This window comes from Anolis carolinensis, chromosome 3 (assembly GCF_035594765.1).
Source record: "Anolis carolinensis isolate JA03-04 chromosome 3, rAnoCar3.1.pri, whole genome shotgun sequence".
Taxonomy (NCBI): Eukaryota; Metazoa; Chordata; class Lepidosauria; order Squamata; family Dactyloidae; genus Anolis; species Anolis carolinensis.
Genome location: NC_085843.1, coordinates 85,950 through 112,182, shown reverse-complemented (window position 1 = coordinate 112,182; position 26,233 = coordinate 85,950). Strand labels below are relative to the sequence as shown.

At 46.1% G+C, this 26,233-nt stretch overlaps 2 protein-coding genes across 3 annotated transcripts in view; one reads left to right on the top strand and one right to left on the bottom strand.

Annotated features, from left to right (window-relative positions):
* Positions 1–12,488, bottom strand: part of LOC107983781 (zinc finger protein 135-like) — a 175,498-nt gene extending 163,010 nt beyond the window's left edge. For both annotated transcript variants that reach the window (XM_062977024.1, XM_062977025.1), the window contains exon 1: positions 12,398–12,488. The gene's annotated coding sequence lies outside the window, so the exon portion shown is untranslated. The remainder of the gene's footprint in view (positions 1–12,397) is intronic.
* Positions 12,489–12,722: 234 nt separating this feature from the next.
* On the top strand, positions 12,723–25,607 carry LOC100560806 (zinc finger protein 420). Its single transcript, XM_008123750.3, has 2 exons — positions 12,723–12,840; positions 22,488–25,607. Exon 2 carries the CDS (start codon positions 22,763–22,765, stop codon positions 24,161–24,163), a length of 1,401 nt encoding a protein of 466 aa, XP_008121957.2. The 5' UTR covers positions 12,723–12,840; positions 22,488–22,762; the 3' UTR covers positions 24,164–25,607.
* Positions 25,608–26,233: the final 626 nt, after the last annotated feature.

Sequence of the window (26,233 nt, the reverse complement as noted above, 5' to 3'; positions counted from 1 at the left end):
TCAACTCTCATTTAACCGGCACCCGTGGGGAGCGGTCAATGTCGGATAACTGAGAGTCGTTTCTGGTTGCTTGCGAATTTGTATTAATGCTGTGACAGTCGACTCTCATTTAACCGGCACCCGTGGGGAGCAGTTGATGTCAGATAACTGAGAGTCATCTCTGGTTGCTTGAGAGTTTGTATTAATGCTATGACAGTTGACTCTCATTTAACCGGCACCCGTGGGGAGTGGTCGATGCCAGATAACTGAGAGTCGTCTCTGGTTGCTTGAGAGTTTGTATTAATCCTATGACAGTCAACTCTCATTTAACTGGCACCCTTGGGGAGTGGTCAATGCCAGATAACTGAGAGTCATCTCTGGTTGCTTGAGAGTTTGTATTAATGCTATGCCCCATAGTATGCCATCACATAACCCTGTATGGACTAGACATTAATACTGAAATGCAGCCATTGAAAGCAAATATAAGACCAATGCAGTCCAAACTGAATTATATGGTCAGCATAGACCCATGTAAAGCAGTCCAAGGCCGTTCAAACCGCATTATATAATAATAATAATAATAATAATAATAATAATAATAATAATAATAATAAGGCAGTGTAGACCCATATAACACAACCCAATGAAATGCAGTGCAAGAGCCAACACGGCCAACTTGGTATACTAGCGGGGTTTGGAGGGGGTTGGATTTGCGATCCAGGAGTTATACTTCACCTGTATCCAGAGAGCACTGAAGACAGACAACGTCAGATCTGGACCAAACTTGGCACACGGACTCAACATGCCCAACTGTGAAGACTGGCACGGTTTTGGGGTCTGGGAATTGTAGTTCACCTGTATTCAGAGAACACTGAACCCAGCAAGTGATGGATCTCGACCAAACTCGGCACACAGACCCAACACAGCCAACTGTGAATATTGGGGAAGTTTTGGGGGAATTAACCCAAAATTTTTGGGAAATTGTAGTCCACCCCCATCCTTCATATTATTACTAAATATCATGGCTATTGATTACAGCAGCCTGGGGAGGCGCCTTCCACAGAGCCCTGTCTTCTGCTGGTCCTTCTTCAACTCCCTGGACAGGAAGGGAGGGGGTTCCATCAGGGCCAGCTAGCACCTCCAAACAAAGGATTCCCCCAGGGAGGAGGCAGCCAGGCTTTGAAGCTGCAAGGCCATTACATGCTGATCTGTCATGCAGCCAGATCCCAGGGCTGAATTTCCAAGCCCTGAATCTGACTTCATAACATAAACATGCGAGCACCTGGCGGGAGAAGATAAAATGAGCCTGGGAACTCAGGGGTGAAAGTATAAACAATTATAATTGCTGTAGTGTGGGGGGGATAGAAACCTTGGTGGAAATGTGATCCAGAAGGTGGGGTTTGATGATGATATTTGCGTGTGATATTACGTTGCATCAGAAGTGATAAAATTAGATGTATGTAAACATTAGGTCATTCTCGACTTTTCCAAAGTCATGTATTCTTCAATAAAGATTGTGTTTGAGAGCAGCTGTCTTTGATCTGCGTTCAGACTGGTCCTTTGAAGTAAGCCTGACATTAAAGTCGAGAATCCCATTTCTCACCCTCCTGCGGAATTCGCAGTGAAGTGATAATGAGCGAGGAAGAAGATCAAAGCCCAAATGAGGCAGAGAGGCCTTTGCAAGGGGCCCGGCCGAAGAGAGAAGAGACGCTGCAAGCCATAGCTTCCTCTACGGGGTACCCCAAGCCGAACGGCGTGACCCAGAGAATTCCCAGGCTCGGAAGAGGCGTCTCTGCAGCTGCAGAAACCAGTTGGGGATCTGGAGGAAGTATGCCGGAGACCGTGGCCCTGCGGTTATCCATCCTGGAAACTAATTTATCCAGGCTGTCGGAAACCGTGGGGAGATTGGTGCCATTATTGGAAGAGAATCTCCAGAAGGAGGCCAGCCGATATGGCGCCGAGAGAGAACCAAGCAAAGAAGGAGATTGGAGCCAGAGGGGCCAGCGGGCGTCAACGCAGAGCCCCGTGGCGGCAAGGGACGAGGGAGATGAGGAATACTGGCAGGAGCTGCAGTTCCGGGACAGCATGGCGCGAGAAGTGGAGCGTCAGCGAGCCCTGGGGACCCTGAGGCCGCCGTCTCCAACAGAGCTCCCAACCCCCCGAATGGGCGTCGGGGTGGAAAGGCCACTGGGGCCAGGGATCGGGTCCAGTGGATTCGCAGACGAAGGCGGAGAGGAGCGGGGGGTCCAGGAAGAGGAGGAGGATGTGCCGTACGACGAGGAAAGGCGAGATGAGGGGGCTACAGCTAGGCCAGTATGCGGATGGGCGGAAGAGCCAACAGCGGCGGCAGACTTCCAGGGGCCGCGCAGAATGACCACCGGAGTGGGGCGCGGCGTGTTCCAAGGAGCCACCCGAGGAAACCTGATGCAACCCTTCCCCATGCCGCCCAGACAATATCAAAGGGCTGCAGAATGGATGCCTAGAAGGGAAGATCTCAAGCTGGAATACGGAGGGGAATCAGAGGAACTGAACTTTTTTCTAATTAGCATTAGAGGATACATGGAAGACAACGCACACACATTTCCCTCCGAAGCAAGCAGGGTTCGAGCCATCGGCAACACACTAAAGCGAGGAGCAGCCAGCTGGTATGTGCAATTGCATGCCAGACGCGACCCATGCCTGAGGTCAGTGCCCCGCTTCCTCGCCGCACTGGAGAACCGGTTCAGAGACCGGCTAGAGCAATTGAGGGCTCGAGACCAGCTGAAAGGAATAAAACAGAGGGACAAAACGGTGCCCGAGTACGCAGAGGAATTCCTCCACCTCGCGGAAAGGGTACCGGAGTGGTCTGAAGTAACCAAAGTGGAACTATTTAAAGAGGGACTACGCCCCGAGATTTTCAGCTGGGCAGCGCACAGAGACGACCCCGAGACGCTCCAGGGATGGATTCAACTAGCGGGGCGCGTCGAATCTACCCTGGCACAAGTAAAGCGCTTCAGGAGCAGCAGCGGCCAGCAAAGACCGGTGGCGAGAGGTCGAGGAGAAACGAGGAAGCAAGAAAGACCCGGAGGGAGGCCGGGGATTCCCTCCAGAGGAGACGACAACAAACCTAAACCGGGATGCTTTGTATGTGGGAAGACGGGCCACCGAGCAGCGGAATGCTGGGCCCGGAAGGGGGAGCCGCCAAAAGCCCCAAAGCCCAAGCCAGCAACCGGGAGGCGTGCGGAGGAGGAGGTGCAGGCCCCAGAATCTTCGGAAAGATTGGTGAGTCGGGACAAACGCATGATAGTAGTACCAATTTGCCTCTCGGGGCTAGAAAATCGGGCCACCTGCAAGGCGTTTGTAGACTGCGGGTGTTCTAGGAACATTATAACCCCAGAATTAGCAGGAGCGCTGAAATGCCAGCAGATGGCACTTGACTCCCCAATTGCATTTTCGCAGCTAGATGGATCAGTCGCTGCTGGGGAAGTATCTACAAAGGAATTACGGGGAGTTCCATGCAAAATAGGCAAATGGGGAGGAAGAATATCCTTTGTGATAGCCCCTATTGCCACATACCATGTAATATTGGGGATACCATGGCTCGAACAAGCAAATCCTGAAGTAGATTGGAGAGGAAAAAGCTTAGCATTTAAAGAACAGCAGATGCAATGGGAGATAAGCAAAATTGCAGAAGAGGAGGACGAGGAAGACGAAGCAGGGGAAATAGACCCACAGCTATTGCCACCTGAATACAGAGACTTTGCGGATGTTTTCAATCAGAAAGAGGCCAGTAAATTGCCTCCCAAAAGAAATATAGAAGTAGGGATTGAAATAACCCCAGGAGCAGACTTACCAAAACCAAAAGTGTATCCCATGTCTGTGCAAGAGAAGGAGGAATTGAGAAAATACATTGATAAAAACCTGGCTCGAGGCTTCATTAAGCCATCTAATTCTCCTCTCGGGGCTCCAGTGTTATTTAGGAGAAAGAAAGACAATTCCCTAAGATTGTGCATTGATTATCGAAATTTAAACGCAATTACCAAGGACAATAAATACCCTATGCCCTTAGTCAAGGATTTAATTACCGTATTGAAGAAAGGGAGCATATTTACTAAACTGGATTTAATTGAAGCGTATCATAAATTAAGGATCAAACCGGAGGATACTTGGAAAACCGCATTTTCCTGCGCATTCGGCCATTTTGAATACGAAATTTTGCCTTTCGGGTTAAAAAATGGAAGCGGCTGCTTTATGCAGCTTATAAATGAAATACTACACCCGTTATTGTACAGAGGGGTGTTCATATTCCTTGATGATATCTTGATCATTTCTGAAGATAAGGAAAAGCACGTAAAATTGGTCCGGGAAGTTTTGCAGAGACTAAGAGAAGCAAAGCTGTACGCAAAACTGTCCAAATGTGAATTTAATAAAACTCAAATTGACTTTCTGGGATATCGGATGTCTCCAGAAGGGTTAGCTATGGATCCAGCTAAAGTAGCAGATGTGAAAGAATGGGGAGTGCCTCAAACAAGGAGGCAATTACAATCATTTCTGGGGTTTGCAAATTTTTACAGACCCTTCATAAAAGGCTTTGCACAAATAACCGCACCCCTTACAGAACTTTTAAAAACAAAAGGGAAAGGGGAGACAGCAAAAGTGAAAGCTCCCGGCGCCAAACTGAGTTGGACGCCAGAATGCCAAAAGGCATTCGAGACCTTAAAAGAATGCTTCACTGAAGGACCCATCCTAAAACACCCTGATATCAGGAGCCCTTTCATAATCCATTGCGATGCCTCAGACTGTGCGTACGGGGCAGTGCTATTGCAAAAGGATCAAAATGGGAACTTAAAACCCTGTGGATATTTGTCACGGAAGTTCAGCGAAACTGAAAAAAGTTGGCCAATATGGGAAAAAGAGGCATTAGCCATATTAAAAGCCTTAGAATGCTGGCGACACTTCCTCGAAGGAAGCGGAATCCCATTCGAAATTTGGTCTGACCATAAGAATCTCCAGTATTTAAAGTCTCCTAGAAAATTGTCCCCCAAACAAATCAGATGGGCGCAATACTTCAGCAGATTCGATTTCCAATTAAAGTTTTTTCAAGGGAAACAGAATGTCTTGGCAGATGCTCTTTCACGCATGCCTCAACACGAAGGCCTAACCACAGCAAAGGAGGGGACAATATTCTCTGACAAACAATGGGGCTTAGCTGTCAGGACAAGAGCACAAACCCAAAAGGAGGACACGGCTTTTGTCGAACTCGGCGGGGAAGATAACTGGGGAAATGAACTAAAACAGTCTTATAAAGGAGATCAATGGATCGCGTCCAACGCAGAAAAGGGGGACCAGAAGGGGGGATTTTGGTTTGTAAACAAGAAACTGTATATCCCAGCAATATTAAGGATTAAGATTCTGCATCGTTTTCACAACAACCAGAGCGCTGGTCATACAGGAATTACCAAAACAACAAAGGCAATAGCAAAACATTGTTGGTGGCCAGGAATGAGGAAGGACATAAAGAATCATGTTGTCCAATGTGATGATTGTGCCAGAAATAAATCGGGAGGAGGGAAGCCTATGGGATTGTTACAGACAGTAGCGGAACCTACCAGGCCTTGGGAATGTGTAGCTATGGACTTTGTGGGAGAACTGCCAGTCAGCAAAGGACATCGTTATATTTGGACAGTATTAGACCTGTTTTCCAAACAGGCCCACTTTATAGCACTGACGAAGCTACCATCGGCTGAGAAACTAGCTGAATTGTACATAAACCATATTTACAAATTACATGGATGTCCAAGTAGAGTAGTCAGTGACAGAGGAGTACAATTCACAGCAAAATTTTGGGAAAAATTCTTGGAAATGCTAGGAGCAGAAAGGAGTTTAAGTTCTGCTTTTCACCCCATGACAAACGGGGCGGTAGAACGTACTCAGCAAACGCTTGGGCAGTTCCTTCGAATGTACTCTAACATGAGACAAAATGACTGGTCTAGGTGGTTGGCGTTTGCGGAACTAGCCTTTAATTCAACTATACATTCAGCAACAAACAAAACCCCCTTTGAAGTAGTTTACGGGTATGAAATACAACCTTTACCCCAATTGCCGAGGTGGACAGAAAATGAAGGAACAGAGGCAGGGAAATGGAAAACGCAAATGATGGAATGTTGGAATCAAGTGACTGCATCGTTAAAAGAAGCACACAAAAAGTATAAAACGTTCGCAGACAGAAAAAGGGTGGAAGGCGATAAATTAGATAAAGGAGATCTAGTGTGGTTAAGTACCCAAAACATCAAATTGGGGTTACCTTCAAGAAAACTGGGCCCCAAATATATTGGACCATTCAGAATACAGGGGGTTATCAATGAAGTGACTTTCCAATTGGCATTGCCAAAAAGTTTAGGGAAAATACACCCAGTCTTCCATCGCAGCTTGCTGAAAAAATATATGGGGACTTTAGACAAAATGGACCCATAGAGTTATTGTTTGATTTGTTTCAGGACTATGGTGAAAGAAGAACCGAAGAGGAGGACGAAGAAAACGGGGGCGCCATGTCATGCAGCCAGATCCCAGGGCTGAATTTCCAAGCCCTGAATCTGACTTCATAACATAAACATGCGAGCACCTGGCGGGAGAAGATAAAATGAGCCTGGGAACTCAGGGGTGAAAGTATAAACAATTATAATTGCTGTAGTGTGGGGGGGATAGAAACCTTGGTGGAAATGTGATCCAGAAGGTGGGGTTTGATGATGATATTTGCGTGTGATATTACGTTGCATCAGAAGTGATAAAATTAGATGTATGTAAACATTAGGTCATTCTCGACTTTTCCAAAGTCATGTATTCTTCAATAAAGATTGTGTTTGAGAGCAGCTGTCTTTGATCTGCGTTCAGACTGGTCCTTTGAAGTAAGCCTGACACTGATCAAGGTGACTAATAACAGCATGTATACCTGCCACACCAAGACTATTCAGTGTATTCCAGCTCACCAAACTAGGGTTACAATAGGAAGAAAATGGCCATACTTTGCAGCTGCAAGTCTATTCACTGCTAATCCACCTGGCCAACAAACAAATCCAAAAAGCCACAGCAACGCGTGGCCGGGCACAGCTAGTACACAATAAAATACAACAACGTAGATACATTTAAAACATATAAAATAATAAAGCATATCAAATACAATAAAAACATACTCACAACCGATAACCAATATCCAGGTGCAGTGAGCATGTTAAAATATTGGAGGCAAGGCAATCAATTATACATGTGCAATGTATTGCAAGGTCACTAATAAGATGGGCCAGTAATGAAGTGCAGTGGCTGGGTATAGGTGGAGGCAAAAGGGCTCCGTCCAATTGTGCCGAATTAGTCAAACGCACATTGGAATGATCAGGTTTTCAGATCATTCTGGAATGCGGCCAAGGTGGGGGCTGGCCTCATTTCTCTTGGGAGGGAGGCCACCACGGAGAAGGCCCTCTCTCTTGTCCTCACCAACTGTATTTGAGGTGGTGGTGGGACTGAGAGTAGGGCACCCCGGTGGATCTTAGTGCCCGTCCTGGTTTGTAGAAAGGTATTGGACTATTGGATTATGACCTGTTAGGATCATAACCTATTGGGGAGCAGAGTTTCAGAGGTGCTACTTGCGTTTATCGAGTAATGGAAGATCACTGAGCACGTAAATGTCTTTTTCCTATTCCACACTTTCAACTGACAAAGATTCAAGTAGACTTCTTTAAAGTAACATGTTTGTTTTACTCACAACTTCATGCAGTTAAATATACAGGTACATTTCTTGTCAGGTTAAGCTTTAAATAACATTTCAGTTTGTGTCTTCAACAGCCTCTTCAAAACTATATTACTTTATACAGCTCTCTTTTATAACACTTTGCTTCCAAGGAACTCAAGCCTCAACTGACTTCTAACGCTGGCTTCTGTATTCAAACAGACTCAAGCCTCAACTGTCATCCTTCTAAACTGCCTGCTGAACTGTCACTGAATAAATAATAACAATTATTTTATTTTTATACCCCGCCCCATATCCCCGAAGGGACTCGGGGCGGCTTACATGGGGGCCAAGCCCAGTCCACAACAATAAAACAAAGCAATAAAACAGATCAAATAACAATAAAAACAAATCATAAAAATCACATTCAAGGACAAAGGATAAAATCTTGGATAAAATCTAGAAAAACCTGGGCCAAAGTGCTAGTTTGTCACTGAACCAGTCACATGATCTGCAGCCCCACCCACTGCCTCAAGTAAATAGAGCTAAGAAATGCCAGAGCGAGAGGAGGGCCTTCCCGGCAGATCTCAAGGTTTGCAGTAGGAAATAGGACTGCAAGGATAAGCCGGACCCACACCGTTTAGGGCTTTATAGGTGATCACCAGCACCTTGATTTGGGACCGGAAACTTATGGTATCAGCAACCGGGCATGGAATCTGTGTGGCCGTATGTCCCGTGGCATTCTTTGTGTCAAAGCGCCAAGGTTGTTCTGTCAACGTTGTTCTGCTCTCAGACCAGGAACGGGCAAACTACGCCTGGTCTAACCGCAGGGCTTCCCTCGGGCCCTCCTCGCGTTCCCTAGCAGCGGAGAGCTCCCTGGCGCACTCTCAGTCACCACGCATCTCGATCTCCTCCCGGCATAAGGACGGGTGGTGGGTGCGAGCGAGCAGTCCCATCCTTATACTGGGAGGATGGTGTAGAATTTGCATGACCCCGCCTCCTTCCCTTCCCTTCCCTTCCAAATCTGTCAGCATACATAACAAACAGCAGAACTGAGCAACAACTAAACTTACTGGAGGAGTTTGGGGGGTTGAAGTTGTAGTTCACCCTGCATCAAGTCAGAGCATTGCGACTCCTACTGGGGAATTTAGCGGAGTTGTAGTTCACCTACACCCAGAACACTATGAACTCAAACCATGATGGCTCTCGGCCAAACTTGCACTGCATCCCCGATATGCCCAGATTTGAATACTGGTGGGTTTGGAGGGGAATTGGCCTGGACATTTGGGAGTAGTAGGTACTGGGATTTATAGTTCACCCGCAATGAATGAGCACTCCGAAACCCTCCAATGATGGACCAGGACCACACTTGACACACAGAGCCCCCATATAACCGGGGCCGGGCTGTGGCGCAGGCTGTTGAGCAGCCTGCTGCAATAAATCACTCTGGCCATGAGGTCATGAGTTCAAGGCCAGCCCGTGGCGGGGTGAGCACCCATCAATTAAAAATAAAAAATAGCCTCTGCTCGTTGCTGACCTAGCAACCCAAAAGATAGTTGCATCTATCAAGAAGGAAATAAGGTACCACTTATAAAAAAGTGGGGAGGCAAGTTTAACTAATTTACGACTTGGAATGAGGAAGTGCTGTCAGAGTGGATGAAGCAGCTGCTCCCCCCTGTGGCCAGAATCGAACATCCCCTCAGGAGAAGGTTAAATTGCCTCTGTATCTGTCTGTCTCTGTCTCGGTTCTATGTGTAGATGGGCATTGAATGTTTGCCCTATATGTATATAATGTGATCCGCCCCGAGTCCCCTTCGGGGTGAGAAAGAAGGGCGGAAAATAAATACTGCAAATAAATAAATAAATAAATAACCAAAAGAGCATATTTGACAAGTTTGGGGAAAAGGGAGTTATAGTTCACCTGCATCCAGAGAAACAGTGATCCGCACCGACAATGGACCGGGACCAAACTTTGCATAGAATCATAGAGTTGGAAGAGACCTCATGGGCCATCCAGTCCAACCCCATTCTGCCAAGAAGCAGGAAATCGCATTCAAAGCACCCCCGACAGATGGCCATCAGCCTCTGCTTAAAAGCCTCCAAAGAAGGAGCCTCCACCACAGTCGGGGGAGAGAGTTCCACTGCCGAACAGCCCTTCTCACAGTGAGGAAGTTCTTCCTGATGTTCAGGTGGAATCTCCTTTCCTGTAGTTTGAAGCCTCAGAGAAGCCTCATGACCAACTGAACATACTGCAAGGGTTTGTGGGAGTGGGCCTTGATTTTGGGAGTTGTAGTTCACCTGCATCCACTGAACCCAGCCAATGACGGATCTGGACCAAACTTGGCACACAGACTGAACATTGCCTGCTGTGGATACTGATAGATGTTTCAGGGCAATTGCCCCAGGAATCTGGGAGTTGTCCCAGTTCACCCCATCCAGAGAGCACTGCGGCCGGGCGATGACCAGCCAACGACAGATCTGGACCACACTTGGTGCACAGACCCACAATGGCCAACTGTGAATACTGGCAGGGTTTGGGGAAGATTGACCCACGATTCTGGGAATTGTAGTTCACCCACTCCAAACTGAGAATACCTAACATTCTAACCTCCCATTCTTGGGTAAGATGATAGAGCGGGCTGTGCTGGGACAATTGCAACAATTTCTGGATGATACAGCCGGCCTGGACCCTTTCCAGTCAGGCTTCCGCCCTGGCCATGGGACGGAGACAGTCCTGGTTGCCATTACAGATGAACTTCGTCGCCAGTCTGAGAGCGGCGGATCAGCGCTACTGGTACTTCTCGACCTTACCGCAGCGTTTGACACCGTTGACTACGATCTAATGATTCACCGTCTCGCCATGTCCGGAGTTCGCGGTCAGGCCCTCAATTGGTTCAACTCATTTCTGCGAAACCGGGGCCAATGCGTGGAGTATATGGATCAAGTCTCCGACAGATCTCCCCTCCTATGTGGGGTACCCCAAGGTGCCATTCTCTCCCCTCTTCTCTTCAACATCTACGTTAGACCCCTTGCTAGCTTGGTTCGGAGTTTCGGCCTAGACTGCTATCAATATGCGGACGACACCCAACTCCTTCTGCGCTTGGAGCCTGGAGCAACGTCAGTACCAGACCATTTCACCTTCTGTCTGGAGGCTCTGTCGAACTGGCTACGTGCTAGGAGACTGAAGGTGAACCCGGCGAAGACCGAGATTCTCTGGCATGGCCGCTCAACTGGTCTGACCCACTTGCTACCCACCTTCGATGGTGCTGCCCTATCTCCTCCGCCCACCGTTAAGAGCCTGGGTGTCGTTTTAGATTCGCAGCTGACAATGGAAGCTCAGGTCGCTGCTGCCAGCAAACAGGCCTTTTCCCACCTACAACAAGCGAGGCAACTGGCACCCTATCTATCTGATGAGGCTCTGGCAACGGTCATCCAGGCCACGGTCAAGTCTAGGCTGGACTATTGCAACGCCCTGTATGTTGGCCTTCCGATGTCCACGACCCGAAAGCTCCGTATTGTTTAGAATGCGGCAGCCAGGCTACTCACAAGAACACCCATGAAATGCCACAAAACACCAGTGCTGCAGCATCTGCATTGGCTTCCAACTGATTACCGTGGTCTATATAAGATACTCGTTCTGACCTTTAAAACTCTTTACGGCCAGGGCCCATCGTATCTTAGGGACCGTCTCTCCTTCTCCCATCATCGGAGGTCGCAACGACCATCCCAACGAGACTTACTTTATGTACCGGGTCCTAGAGAAGTGCACTTGGAAAGGACCAGGCGCAGAGCTTTTTCTGTTTCTGCCCCTGCCTTATGGGATGCCTTGCTGCCCTATATGAGAGCCATGCGTGGGTTGGGGCCTTTTACCCTAGCACTCAAGAAATGGCTCTTTACTAGAGCTTTTAATTAATTAATTAATTAATTTAATTTATATACCGCACTTCTCCCCTCGGGGGACCCAGAGCGGTCTTACATAATGGCAAGATTAATGCCACATATAATACAAAATATAGTAAAACAACCAATCATAAAAACACACTTAAAAACCAATATCATACCCCATTTAAAACAGTAAAACACTGTGTGACCATTACAACAGGGCCAGTAGCATTGGGCCAAAAGTCAGAGCCAGTCTGTATTCAATTTCACATTAATCCAATAAATGCATCAGATTATATCAACCGTATGTTAGGATGGGCCAAAAGCTTGGTCCCACATCCAGGTCTTCAGCTGCTTCCTAAAAGACATATGAGTGAGGGGCCTCCCTAATCTCCCTTGGCAAGGAGTTCCACAGCCGCGGAGCCACCGCCGAAAAAGCCCTGTCCCTCGTCCCAGCCAAAGGCACCTGTGACGGCGGCGGGACCGAGAGCAGGGCCTCACTGGAAGATCTAGGTTAATCTATGTTAATCTTATTAATATTTGTATATATGTATTTTTATCCTTTACCATTTTATCTTGTAAATCGCCTAGAGCATCGTGGATGGAGGGCGATTAATAAGTAATTAAATGATGATGATGATGATGAAAGACAAATTAGCCTTTTCCAAATAACCCCAAGCTAGTTATATTATAAGGACGGGGGCGGGGCGGGGGGGGGCGGGGGGGGGGTCAGCCCAGCCTTGTGCCCGGAGGACAACCTGGGGGTGACGGAGGCCCTGGCCAGGGAAGGAGGGGGGGCGCAGCCCGGGCGGGCGGGCGGGCGGCGGGGCTTCCTACCTGTTTCCCTCAGGAGCGCCCCCGACCCGAGCCCCGCCGGCTTCTGCCTCGACCACGACGACGCCCCCCTCCTTCTTCCCTTCCTTCCTTCCTTCCTCCCTTCCTTCTCGGCCTCCGTCGCCCCTCTTGCTCACTCCCCAATGGGAGGGGGCGGGGCCTGCGGTGACGTCACTCCCTCCCTCCCAAGAAGAGGCGGGGCCTCCCCCCCCCTCTCTCTCTCTCTCTCTCTCGCCGCCCTCCTCACAGGCCTCCCTCCCGGCCCCTCCTTGCAAGGCGTCAATCAAGGCCCGAGAGCGGCGGCCGGCCAATGGGAGGGCGAAGGCTGCTCCGGGGGAGGAGCAAGGGGAGGAGCTACTTCCTGCCGCCATCTTGTTGAGGCGCTGCCATCTTGTTGAGGCGGCGAGGCGGCGCCACGGAGGAGGAGGAGGAGGAAGGCGAGAGAGGTCTGTCTGTCTGTCTGTCTCTTCGGGGAGGAGGGGGCGCCTCAGTGCCCGCCAGCCCCCCCCCCCCCCGGGTGCCCCGCTCTCCGCCCAGGCCTCATTCTGGGCCCACCGAGCCCCCTCCCTCCCTCCCTCCCTCCCTCGGGCCTGAAGGAGGGGGCGGGGCCTAAGGGGGCGGGGCCTGGCCCTTCCCTGGCCTCTTGGTGGCGCCCCTCCCTCTGCGGGCCTGGTCCTGGGCGTGTCCCCCAGTGGGCGTGTCTCCCCGCCCCGCCCCCTCTCCACCGAGCCCCCCCTCCCTCCCCCCTCTAAAGCAGGCCCGGGCCCCGGATGTGGCCCTCCGAGGTCATTTACCTGCCCCCCCCCCCCCCCCCCCGCCTTCAGCTTTAGACTTATTTATTTATGTATTCATTTGCTGCATTTATATGCCGCCCTTCTCACCCCGAAGGGGACTCAGAGCGGTTTTCAGATTAAATTTACACACAATATTATATTGTAATATTATTAGTCATATTACATGTAAAATAGAATATATAATTAATATTATTATATCGTATTATTAGTATTATATCGTATTACAATATAATATTATGAATGTTAGATGTACAGTAGAGTCTCACTTATCCAGCATTCACTTATCCAACGTTCTGGATTATCCAACGCATTTTTGTAGTCAATGTTTTCAATACATCGTGATATTTTGATGCTAAATTCGTAAATACAGTAATTACTACATAGCATTACTGCGTATCGAACTACTTTTTCTGTCAAATTTATTTTATAACATGATGTTTTGGTGTTTAATTTGTAAAATCATAACCTAATTTGGTGTTTAATAGGCTTCTCCTTAATCTCTCCTTATTATCCAACATATTCGCTTATCCATCGTTCTGCTGGCCCGTTTACGTTGGATAAGCGAGACTCTACTGTATATACAATATGTTATAATTATTATATATTACTGTAAATATATTGTGTATATGTGTGTATATAAACACACACACACACATATATATGCATATATATAAAACTAGCTGTGCCCGGCCATGCGTTGCTGTGGCGAAGTATGTTGGTATGGGAAATAAAGTATTGAGGAATTGGTGGTAGTTAAGGTAAAGGGTAAAGGTGTGGAGTCCAGATAATCCAGTTAAAGCAGATAATATAAGATTATATGGGTTATATAGCTGTGTGGAAGGGCCTTGAGTCTACACTGCCATCTAATCCAGTTAAAATCTGATAATCTGTATTTTATAGGCAGTGTGGAAGAGGCCTAAGTGAGGCCTAAGTGAGGCCTAACTCTGCCTGTCCCCTGGGTGAGTGGGTTGCTAGGAGACCAAGTGGGCGGAGCTTAGCCTTCTAACTGGCAGCAATTGGATAAAAACAATTATTCCTCTCCCTCTAATTAGGACTTTATTTTTCTTTTCTTTTTGTTGTATCAACCTAGAGGCGTGGATGATAGGTTGTGTTGTCAATTTTCGAGTTTGTGGGGTGTTTAGTTTTGTTGTTTTGGCGGTCGCCAGGATTCCATCACTCTTTTATATATATAGACTAGCCTAGCATGTTATTGTGGGGGGGGGGCCCTCCAGCTGATGCAAAGAGACAAGATGGACCTCTCTTCATGGCTCCCTCTTAGACCTTTTCGTGTCAGGAGCAACGTGAGTCGCTTCTGCTGTGAGAGAATTGGCCATCTGCAAGGACGTTGCCCAGGGGACATTGCCCTGGTGTTTTGATGTTCTTATCATCCCACCTGAAAGAGGGTGGCCAGGACAGTTTGGGGGTTCTGCTTGTGTACCGACCACCCTGCCAGAGCCAGCTGAGGTGGCTTCTGCCCGGATCTTGGAGCCCCAGAAGCTTGTGGTGCCGGGTGACTTCGGTATCCGTGCAGAATCCACCTTTTCCGGAGCAGCTCAGGACTTCATGGTTGCCATGACGACCACGGGGCTGTCCCAGGTGATACCAGGCCCCACTCATCAGGCTGGGCACACATTGGACCTAGTTTTGACTGCGGACAGGAATGTGGTTGGTGTGGAAGAGCAAAATATTCCTCCATTGTCATGGACCGATCGTCACCTGGTCAGTTTTAGACCAACCGTGGCCTAAAACCCCCGTGGGAGTGGAGGACCCATTAAAATGGTCCACCCCAGGAGGCTTATGGATCCTGATGGACTCCTGACGGCTCTTGGGAGTTACCGTCATGAAGGCTGACGATCCTGTCGCTGCCCTGGTCGAGCTCCGTAACACTGAGACGGCCAGGGCTGTGGACACGATCGCCCCTGACCGTCCCCTCTCGTCTTCCAGGCTCAAGCCGGCTCCTTGGTTCTCTGAGGAGCGGGCGGGGATGAGGAGGACGAGAGGAAGGCTGGAGTGCTGCTGGCGGACGGCTCGTAGTGTGCCTGACCGAACACAGGCTGGAGCCTCCCTTAGGGCCTACTCCACGGCCATGAAGGCAGCCAGAAAAGCTTTCTCGACTGCAACAAATAGACCTGCTGAGTTGATTTGGGTGGTCGGGGAGCTTCTCCATCCTCACGAGGGGGAGGGGGTCTCCAAGCATCCAGCAACCCGATGATGCGATTTTGCACATCATTTTGCAGACAAAATCACACTCCGACTTAGACACTAGTTTAGTCACAGTACCAAATGAGGTAACCAAGGCATCTGATTGTCTGGTTTTGATGGATTTGTTTCAGCTGGTTCAGCCCGATATCGGGGGGGGGGGGGGGTCTTTGGGGCTGTGAGGGTGACCACTTGCACTCTGGACCCTTGCCCTTCCTGGCTTATTAAACTCGCCAGTGTGGGATTGGTAGATTGGTTCACTGGAATCATTAATGCTTCATTTGATCAGAGACATTTTCGATCGTGCCTTAAACAGGCAATAGTAAGGCCTGAAGGGCTTACTTGATCCTATGGTTTTAAACAACTACTTCCCAATCTCCAATCTCCATTTTCTGGGCAAGGTTCTGGAGCAGGTGGTTGCCACACAGCTCCAGGGCTTCTTTGACGAGACCAGCTATGTAGATCCATCTCAGTCTGGCTTCAGGCCTGGTCACGGCACCAAGACAGCTTTGGTCGCCTTGGTGGACAGGGGGAGTGTGTCCCTGTTGTCTCTCTTGGACATCTCAGCAGCTTTCAATACCTTCGACCATCGTTTCCTTCTGGGTCGACTCTCCGGAATGGGTATTGGGATTACTGCTCTGCAGTGGCTCCGCTCCTTCCTAGAGGGTCATACTTAGTTGGTGAAGCTGGGAGATACCTGCTCGGACCCCTGGCCATTGCCCTATGGGGTCCCGCAAGGTTCTATTCTATCTCCTATGCTATTCAACATCTACATGAAATCGCTGGGCGAGATCATCTGGAGTTTTGGAGTGCGGTGCCATCTCTACGCAGATTACACTCTACTACTCTTTTCCACCTACCTCCAAGGAAGCCCCTCAGATCCTGGACCAGTGCCTGGCCTTTGTGATGGCTTGGATGAGGGCTAACAGGCTGAAACTTAATCCTGACAAGACAGAGGTCCTCTTGGTGAGCTGCTTGACTGATCGGGGCATAGAGTGGCAACCTGTGCTTGACGGGGTCGCACTCCCCCTGAAGGCGCAGGCCCATTGCAGCTTGGGGGTCCTCCTGGACTCATTGCTGTCACTTGATGCTCAGGAGTCAGCGGTGGCCGGGAGGGCCTTTGCACAATTAAAGCTTGTGTGCCAGCTGTGACCGTATCTCGAGAAGTCTGGCTTGACCAGGGTGGTCCATGCCTTAGTTACCTCTAGAATGGATTACTGTAACACACTCTACGTGGGGCTGCCTTTGAAGACGGCTCGGAAACTACAACTAGTTCAGAGATCAACAGCCAGATTGTTAACTGGAGCCAGTTACAGGGAGAGGTCATCTCCTCTGTTTAAACAGCTCCACTGGCTGCCATTAAGTTTTCGGTCCCAATTCAAGGTGCAGGTGCTTACCTATAAAGCCTTAAACGGTTCGGGACCGGCCTATCTTCGTGGCCGCATCTTCCCCTGCGAACCTGTGCGATCTCTAAGATCTTCCAGGGAGGTTCTTCTCTTGCTCCCTCCCTCCTTCGCAAATGCGGTTGGTGGGGACGCGGGAGAGAGAGGGGGGGGTCTTCTCTGCGGTGGCCCCCATCCCGGCTCTGGAATTCCCTCCCCAGGGAGATTAGGTTAGCAACAACCCTCACTGTCTTCCGGAAGCAATTCAAAGCATGGCTGTTCCGTTGTGCTTTTGAGTAGACAAGTCCGTTATAACCTGGCCCATATCCACATTGAAACTTGCCCTGTCACTTTATAGTTTGATTTCCATCCCAGACTTATCTTCCCTGCTTGTCATCTCTATTTGATGTATGTTCTATTCTGTAAGACACTCCCTTCATCAGTTTGACCGTCGCCCAGACTGTGGTCCTATATTGGACTTTTTAAAGCCTTGGATGATTGTTTAATATTTTAATTATGCCTATTTTAAACTATGACTTGTTTAATTTGTTTTTAAATGTGTTGCTTGATGTCTTAACTGTTGATTTTATGATTTTATATGACTGTATTGGGCTTTTTTTTTAAGCCCCCGCTTGACACTTTCTGTTGGGCCAGTAAGTTTGAGGGCAACAAGCAGGATTCCTAGCTGGCTGCATTCCCCATGGGCTTAAGAGTCCTCAACAAAATTCAGGCAAATTGGGCCCCACGATCTGTAATTATTGTAAGAGGGATGCCATGGTCCTTGTGAATGTGATCCATAAACTCTGCGGTTAATTGGGGAGCATTGGTTTAGTGGTGCAAGCTATGCAACGTGCTGCTTAGGAAACAAACCTGGCACGACCCAGGTGACAGTCTCAGCCCAGCTAGCAGGTGATCCCCATTAAAACCCCTGTTAATGAACTCCTGGGGAAGAGGTGGGAGTGAAGTTGATGGCCTCCCTCCTGCCCCTTTCGCCAGAGCACAAACACTGTCTTTAGCACATTGTTTTAGTTTCGGACACAATATTGTCTCCTGAACCCAAATGTACTTTGTTTAAATTTTTTAAATGTTTTCCTGTCCTTTTTACCTTTCTCTGAATCATAGAATAGTAGAGTTGGAAGAGACCACATGGGCCATCTAGTCCAACCCCCTGCCAAGAAGCAGGAAATCGCATTCAAAGCACCCCCGGCAGATGGCCATCCAGCCTCTGCTTAAAAGCCTCCAAAGAAGGAGCCTCCACCACAGTCCGGGGGAGAGAGTTCCACTGCCGAACAGCCCTTCTCACAGTGAGGAAGTTCTTCCTGATGTTCAGGTGGAATCTCCTTTCCTGTAGTTTAAATAATAATAATAATAATAATAATTTTATTCTTATATCCCGCCTCCATCTCCCCGTGGAGACTTGGGGCAGCTTACAAATGTAGAACAAAAGTACAATAACATCAGGAACCGAACAACAACGCAAATGAAAATTTAAATAAATAAATGACAACCATTAATAAAACACAGGTTAAAATACAGAAATAGAATCATAAAAATGGACTGGGCAAACGTGTACTAAGTAAGACTTGTAAACATGGTGGAAGTTAAAGTGCTATGAGATCATGGGGGAGAAACCTTAAAAGGGGGGTGAACTCTAAGACTAGTATGGGAAGTTTATCATTGCAAATAATAATAATAATAAAACTTTATTTATACCCCGCCACCATCTCCCCAACGGGGACTCGGGGCGGCTTACATGGGGCCATGCCCAGAACAATACAATATAACAGAATATAAAAACAACATATCATAATACAATTACAACAATACAATAAATAATCATGTACAGTACAACACAAAATCAAAAAAGCAATATAACAGGGCGGGCCGCATGAACACTCAGTTAAAACTTGGGGTGAGAAAAAGATAAGAATAAAACCAGGGGGAACAGAGACATAAGATAGAAAAACAGTCTAGAGCAGGGGTCCTCAAACTTTTTAAGCCGAGGGCCGGTCCACAATCCTTCAGACTGTTGAGGGGCCGGATTATCATTTGAAAAAAATACAAATTCCGATGTACACTGCATAGGTCTTATTTGTAGTGCAAAAACAACAACAAGAAGAAGAAGAAGAAGAAGAAGAAGAAGAAGAAGAAGAAGAAGAACAATGAAAGAACAATACAATATTTAAAAATAAAAACAATTTTAACCAACATACATTTATCAGGATTTCAATAGGAATGTGGTCCTGCTTCTGGCCAATGAGATAGTCAAGTTAATTAGGGTTGTTGTTGTTGTTGTTGTTGTGTGCTTTCAAGTCATTTCAGACTTTGGGTGAGCCTAAGTCTAAAATTTATTTATTATTTACTGCATTTATTTACTACATTTGTATCACACCCTTCTCACCCCAAAAGGGACTCAGAGTGGCTTACAAATTATATGTACATACAATATATTATATTATTAGCCTAGCACAATATTAGCATTATATATTACTATATTGAACTATACCACTATACTGTAATATTATTAGTAATATTATATGTAATATAGAATATATAATTAATATTATTATATGGTATTATTATTAGTGTTATATTGTATTACATTATAATATTATTATCAATATTATATGTATATACAATATATTATAAAACTGAGAGCGGGGGCCAGGTAAATGACCTCGGAGGGCCGCATCCGGCCCCCGGGCCTTAGTTTGGGGACCCCTGGTCTAGAGGATAGATGATGGGGGGAGTAACAAAAAAGTGTGTAACAGTTACTCTCCGAAAGCACACCGGAAGAGCCATGTTTTTAAATCTTTCCTAAAGGCTAAAAGAGTGGGGGCTTGCCTGATTTCAATAGGCGGTACTTATTCAGAAGCCTGAGTGAAGAAGAGCCAGGTTTTCAGGCTCTTCCTGAAGACTTCCAGAGTGGAAGCTTGCCTAATTTTGCCTAATTTGAAGCCGTTGTTCCCTTGCGTCCTAGTCTGCAGGGCAGCAGAAAACAAGCTCCCTCCCTCCTCCCTAGGACTTCCCATCACGTATTTGTACATGGCTCTCATCATGTCGCCTCTCAGCCTTCTCTTCTGCAGGCTAAACATGCCCAGTTCTTTAAGCCGCTCCTCATAGGGCTTGTTCTCCAGACCTTGATTTGTCAATGCCTGTTCTAAAATGAGCTAAATTGAGCAGAAATGGGCAGGAATCGTGTCTCCCTCCCCATGTTGCTTGCGGGTCTGGAACCCCCATTATCCCCTGTGTGGCTTTCTCTCCCTTCCTCTTGATGGGAGGTGGAAACAGCGGGAGGGCATCAGGATTCCCACCCACCCTGGAGGTCCATCGGTCAGTCTCCTCTACACTCCTCTTGTTTATGTACTACTGCTAGGCCAACTGCCCTCCACCCTGTGCTTCTACATACAGTCGAGTCTCACTTATCCAAGATAAACGGGTCAGCAGAACCTTGGATAAGCGAAAATGTTGGATAATAAGGGGGATTAAGAAAAAAACCTATTACACTTAAAATTACATTATGATTTTACAAATTAAGCACCAAAACATCATGTTATAAACAAATTGACAGAAATAGCAGTTCAATACACAGTAATGTTATGTAGTAATTACTGTATATACGAATTTAGCACCAAAAACATTGCAACATTTACTACAAAAACATTGACTACTAAAAGGCAGACTGCTTTGGATAATACAGAACCTTGGATAAGTGAAGCTTGAATAAGTGAGACTCTACGGTACCTATCCCTGTCTTTGTGGTCTGAGTGTATAATTTTGCATTTGTCTTTGTTTTTCTCTTTGGTTTGTTCTGCCTCTGCTTCCATACCTTCGTGGTATAGTTTTTTTGAGACTGCAATCTGTCAATGAAACTTTGCGACCTATGGTGATCTTCACTTATTTATTTATTTATTTATTTATTTATTTGCAGTATTTATACCCCTCCCTTCCCACCCCAAAGGGAACTCAGAGCTTCTTACAGAACACACATACGGCAAACATTCAATGCTGATTATACAATTAACAAGGGCAGACAACATAAACAGAGGTAAAGGCAGTTTCCCCCCCATCTTATTTCCGGCATCTTGGATGCTGTGCTCAACTCTGGCCATGGAGGGGGGAGGGGTTGCTGTTATTCCATCTTCCATGCTGGAGAGCTTTCCTCCGATCGATGTCCTGAAGGGTGCTTTTATTACCTCCTCACTAAAGACGGTACTGTAAAGAACTCAGGCAGGGGGGAAAACTTTTTAAATCCCACCGCTGCCACCAATTTGTAGAGATCTCATGCAGGGGGGATTACCTTTCAATCCCACCGCTGCCACCAATTTGTGGAGATGTGGAGGTGGAGGTTGTTTTTATTAATTAATTATATTATATATATATATAACTATATCCGCTGCCACCAGTTATTAAAGATGTTTTTATTTAAAAGCTGCCACCAAATTATAGAGGTTTTATAATGCTGCCACCAAATTACAAAAGGGATCATCAATTCTTGCCACCACTATAGGAATACGTAGCCAATAGCTACTTAGAGAGGAGACTTTTATTTTTCTTCTTTCTTCTTGTTTATTCTTGATGTGTGTATGTATGACAGAGACTGAGATGTTTGAGAAGACAACAACAAGTTTATTCAGGCACAAGCTTAATGTCACAATAACTTCTCTTCTTGTTTGAGGCACGTTACTGAACAGTTGCAAAACTATGTGTTGTCGAAGGCTTTCATGGCCAGGATCACAGGGTTGTTGTGTGTCTTTCGGGCTGTGTGGCCATGTTCCAGAAGCATTCTCTCCTGACGTTTCGCCCACATCTATGGCAGGCATCCTCAGAGGTTGTGAGGTATGGAGAAAACTAAGCAAAGAGGTAAATATATATCTGTGGAAAGTCTAGGGTGAGAGAGGTCAGTGTGAATGTGTGTAGTTAATCACTTTAATTAGCATTGAAAAGCTTATCTGCTGTCTTCTTCCTGCCTCTGGGGCATCCTTTGTTTAGAGTCGTTAACTGCCCTAGGTTGATTCATGTCTGGAAATCCTCTGTTTTTAGAGTATTGCTTTTTATTTACTGTTCTGATTCTTGAGTTTTTTAATACTGGTAGCCAGATTTTGTTCATTTTCATGGTTTCTTCCTTTCTGTTGAAGTTGTCCACATGCTTGTGGATTTCAATGGCTTCTCTGTGTAGTCTGACATGATAGTTGTTAGAATGGTCCAGCATTTTTGTGTTCTCAAATAGTATTCTGTGACCAGCCTGGGTCTTTTTCTTGAGTTGGGAGAAATCCACACAAGGCTATCAAGTATTTTCCTTCCAAAACTGATTCCTTGGGATAAGTCTGTCTGTACAGGTGGTCACTCAAGAGCTGTGTTGGGATGTTAGGAAGCTGGTGATCTAGACAGGAAATGCGTTTGCAGCCTTACTCCTTTTTGGAGGCTTCTATGCAGAGGCTGGATGGCCATCTGTCAGAGGTACTTTGAATGTGATTTTCCTGCTTCTTGGCAGAATGGGGTTGGACCGGATGGCGCATGCGGTCTCTTCCAACTCTATGATTCTATGATTCTAGTCCTATTTTGTGCTGACCATATTGTAAGATCTCTTCCTTTAGAAAGGTTGGAGTACACTCTTAACACATTGCGTTTGCCAAACCACTAGACTATTGTTCTTCATGACCAATGAAATATTTCTCTATTCAGATTCTGATGAGTTTACTCTCAATTCTTTTGCAGTTAGTCTATGAACAAACCTTGTGAGAGCTTTGCCCTAGGAATGCCCTAACTCTGAAAGGACCTGAAGGTACACAGACCTAAGAAAAACAAGAAATAAATAGGAGAAAATATATTTCAAGCTACATACTTTTGTAATCAAGGAGTAAAGAAAGGGGCTTGAGAAAGAGGTAAGAAGAGTACAGTAACACTAAGACTGAGAAGAGGAAATTTTGTGCGGTTCAGGAGTCCATATCTGTGAACCTCTGGCATAATATTGGAAGCATAAATTCAAAAGAATGGAAAATCTTACTCCCAGTTCCACATCACACACAGAGGAGAAGCTACATGAGTGTACAGACTGTGGGAAATGTTTCATGGGGAGAAGTTCTCTTACTAAACATCAACGAACTCACACAGGAGAGAAGCCATATGAATGCATGGAATGTGGAAGGAGCTTCAGCCGGAGTGACAGTCTGCATTCCCATCAAAGGACCCACACAGGGGAGAAGCCATATCAATGCATGGAATGTGGAAAGAGCTTCAGTCAGAATGCACATCTGCATTTGCATCAAATGACCCACACAGGGGAGAAGCCATATCGATGCAAGGAATGTGGAAGGAGCTTCCGTCAGAGCGGAGCTCTGCATTCACACCTAAAGACCCACACAGGGGACAAGCCATATGAATGCATGGAATGTGGAAAGAGCTTCAGTCAGGGTGGAGCTCTGCGTTCCCATCAGAAGACCCACACAGGGGAAAAGCCACATCAATGCATGGAATGTGGAAAGAGATTCATTCAGAAGTCAAATCTGCATTCCCATCAGAAGACCCACACAGGGGAAAAGCCACACCAATGCATGGAATGTGGAAAGAGCTTCAGTAAGGGTGGAGCTCTGCGTTCCCATCACAGGACCCACACAGGGGAGAAGCCATATCAATGCGCTGAATGTGGGAAAAAGTTCTGTCAGAGTTCACATCTCCGTTTCCATCAAAAGACCCACACAGAGGAGAAGCCACATCAATGCATGGAATGTGGAAAGGGCTTCAGTTCAAGTGGAGCTCTGCGTTCCCATCAAAAGACCCACACAGGGGAGAAGCCCCATCAATGCATGGAATGTGGAAAGAGCTTTAGTTACAGTGGAAGTTTGCATCACCATCAAAGGACCCACACTGGGGAGAAACCCTATAAATGCCTGGAGTGTGCACAGAGCTTCAGACAGAGGGGAAGTCTGTTTGTCCATCAAAGGACTCACACTGGGGAGAAACCCTATAAATGCATGGAATGTGGACAGGGATTCAGTCAGCGTGCACATCTGAATTCACATCAAAAGACTCATACTGGGAAGAAACCCTATAAATGCCTGGAGTGTGGCAAGAGCTTCACATGGAGTGGAAGCTTACGTTCTCATCAAAGGACTCACACTGGGGAGAAACCCTATAAATGCCTGGAGTGTGGAAAGAGCTTCACAGGAAGTGGAAACCTACGCTCTCATCAAAGGACTCACACTGGGGAGAAACCCTATAAATGCCTGGAATGTGGACAGAGCTTTGCTCACAGTTCAAATCTACATTCACATCAGAGGATTCACACCCGGGAGAAAACCTGTACATGCCTGGAGTGTGGACAGAGCTTCACTCAGATTTCACACCTACATAAACATCAAAGGACTCACACTGGAGAGAATGGTGATAAGTGACACCAGAGAGTCTAAGAGGTACAAAAGAAACTTCTGTAAATATTAGAAATGCAAGCATGTGTGATTCACATCATTATTATAATAATAAAAATTAAAAAAAGAAAGAAATGCAAGCACAAAACTGGGACATTTTATCGTATCTTGTGTATTTTAGAAATTTTGAACTAAAATACCTTCCATTGTGGAAGTAATTATGGTTAAATCAAACCAGAGGCTTTTTTTTTTGGTTGAGAATGCTGGACAGGGTTGTTGTGTATTTTTCGGGCTGTATGGCCATGTTCCAGAAGTATTCTGTTGGGTTATCTAAGCAATCATGCATGCATTTTCAATGTGGGATGGTTTATGTAGTTAGTTATGTTTGTTGCTTAGTAACCTGAGCCAAGCTGCATTCCAGAGTTGATGACACCATTTAGGGGGTTTTGCATATGAAATGGGAATTGGGAGTATCCTTTCTGGGGACACACAGGAAGTGATGTACAGATGCCTCTTCCTCTTCGATCCTGACCATGCCATGCTGATGTTCCTGTCTGTTAAGAGATATGTAGTTTCCTGAACTGTTTTTTCTTTTGGAACTAAGATGTTTTTGCCTGTATGACCATCATCATACAAGATTGTGAGTAAACATATTTTTGCTATTTTATTTTGATGTCTCTGATGTTTATTTTATGCGCATGACCTTTTAAAGGGAAAGGGAGGCTGGATATTTTGTCTTATTGTTTATTTTCTTTTTACCTCTGCTCACATAACCCCTAGTCTTCTGCGTTTTTACTGCTCTGCACCAATATTTAACCATATTGGGATCATAATCTTAACAGGTTATGAATATACAGTAGAGTCTCACTTATCCAAGCTAAATGGGCCGGTAGAAGCTTGGATAAGCGAATATCTTGGATGATAAGGAGGCATTAAGAAAAAGCCTAATAAACATCAAATTAGGTTATGATTTTACAAATTAAGCGCCAAAACATCATGTTATAGAACAAATTTGACAGAAAAAGTAGTTCAATACGCAATAATGTTATGTTGTAATTATTGTATTTATGAATTTAGCACCAAAATATCACGATATATTGAAAGCATTGACTACAAAAATGGCTTGGATTATCCAGAAGCTTGGATAAGCGAGGCTTGGATAAGTGAGACTCTACTGTATATATTTCTGACCTCAAACGAACTTGTAGCACTTTATCTAAGTTTTTATTCGCAACTTATAGTGTGCACTTTGCTGATCTACTATTACGGCCTCATTGTTTTTAATTCTGTTTTTAATAAGTGTTTTTTAATTTTCTGGTTAATGTGTAAATGCTACTACTGGTGCATGTTATTGTTTGTGGATGTATTGTATGTTGTTATTGTTTTTGTATCTGATATTTCTGTGAGCCGCCCCGAGTCCCCTTCGGGGGAGATGGAGGTGGGATACAAGTAAACTACTACTACTTCTTCTTCTTCTTCTTCTTCTTCTTCTTCTTCTTATTATTATTATTATTATTATTATTATTATTATTATTATTATGTTCCCACCCTAAATATCTCGGTGTCACCTTAGATCGAATGCTGACATTTAGGAAACACTGTGCGAACACCAAGCACAAAGTAGCTGCACGCAATAACATCCTGGGGAAACTTACTAATAGCGCATGGAGTGCAGACTCAAATTTAGTAAGAACATCAGCCCAGGCCTTGTCTGCTGAGTATGCCTCTTCCGTCCGGCATCAATCTGCAGGTGAATATAATGCCTTTACTATTCTTATACCCTGCAATTATCTCCCCAGAGGGACTCAAGGCAGCCTACAGACGGCACAAAGTGCATAAAAACAAAACATTAAAATGAAGCACAATATAAAATACAGTAAAATAAAACACATAAGCATATAAAAACATTAACGCAGCTCAATCAAACTGAGGTCATCTACCAGTGGAGGGTAAGTTGCTGTAAACATGGCCAAGCTGTAAACAATAGGAATGAGGCAAGTGCAAGCTGCAATAATGGAGAGAGCGCATGGAATAAAGTGCAAGGATGTGCGATTACTGTACAGGACAACTAGGGACTAAGCTTTCTCAATATAGCCC

Coding starts and splice junctions, on each gene's coding strand:
- LOC100560806 (XM_008123750.3), top strand. CDS start 22,763: ATGGAAAATCTTACTCCCAGTTCCACATCACACACAGAGGAGAAGCTA.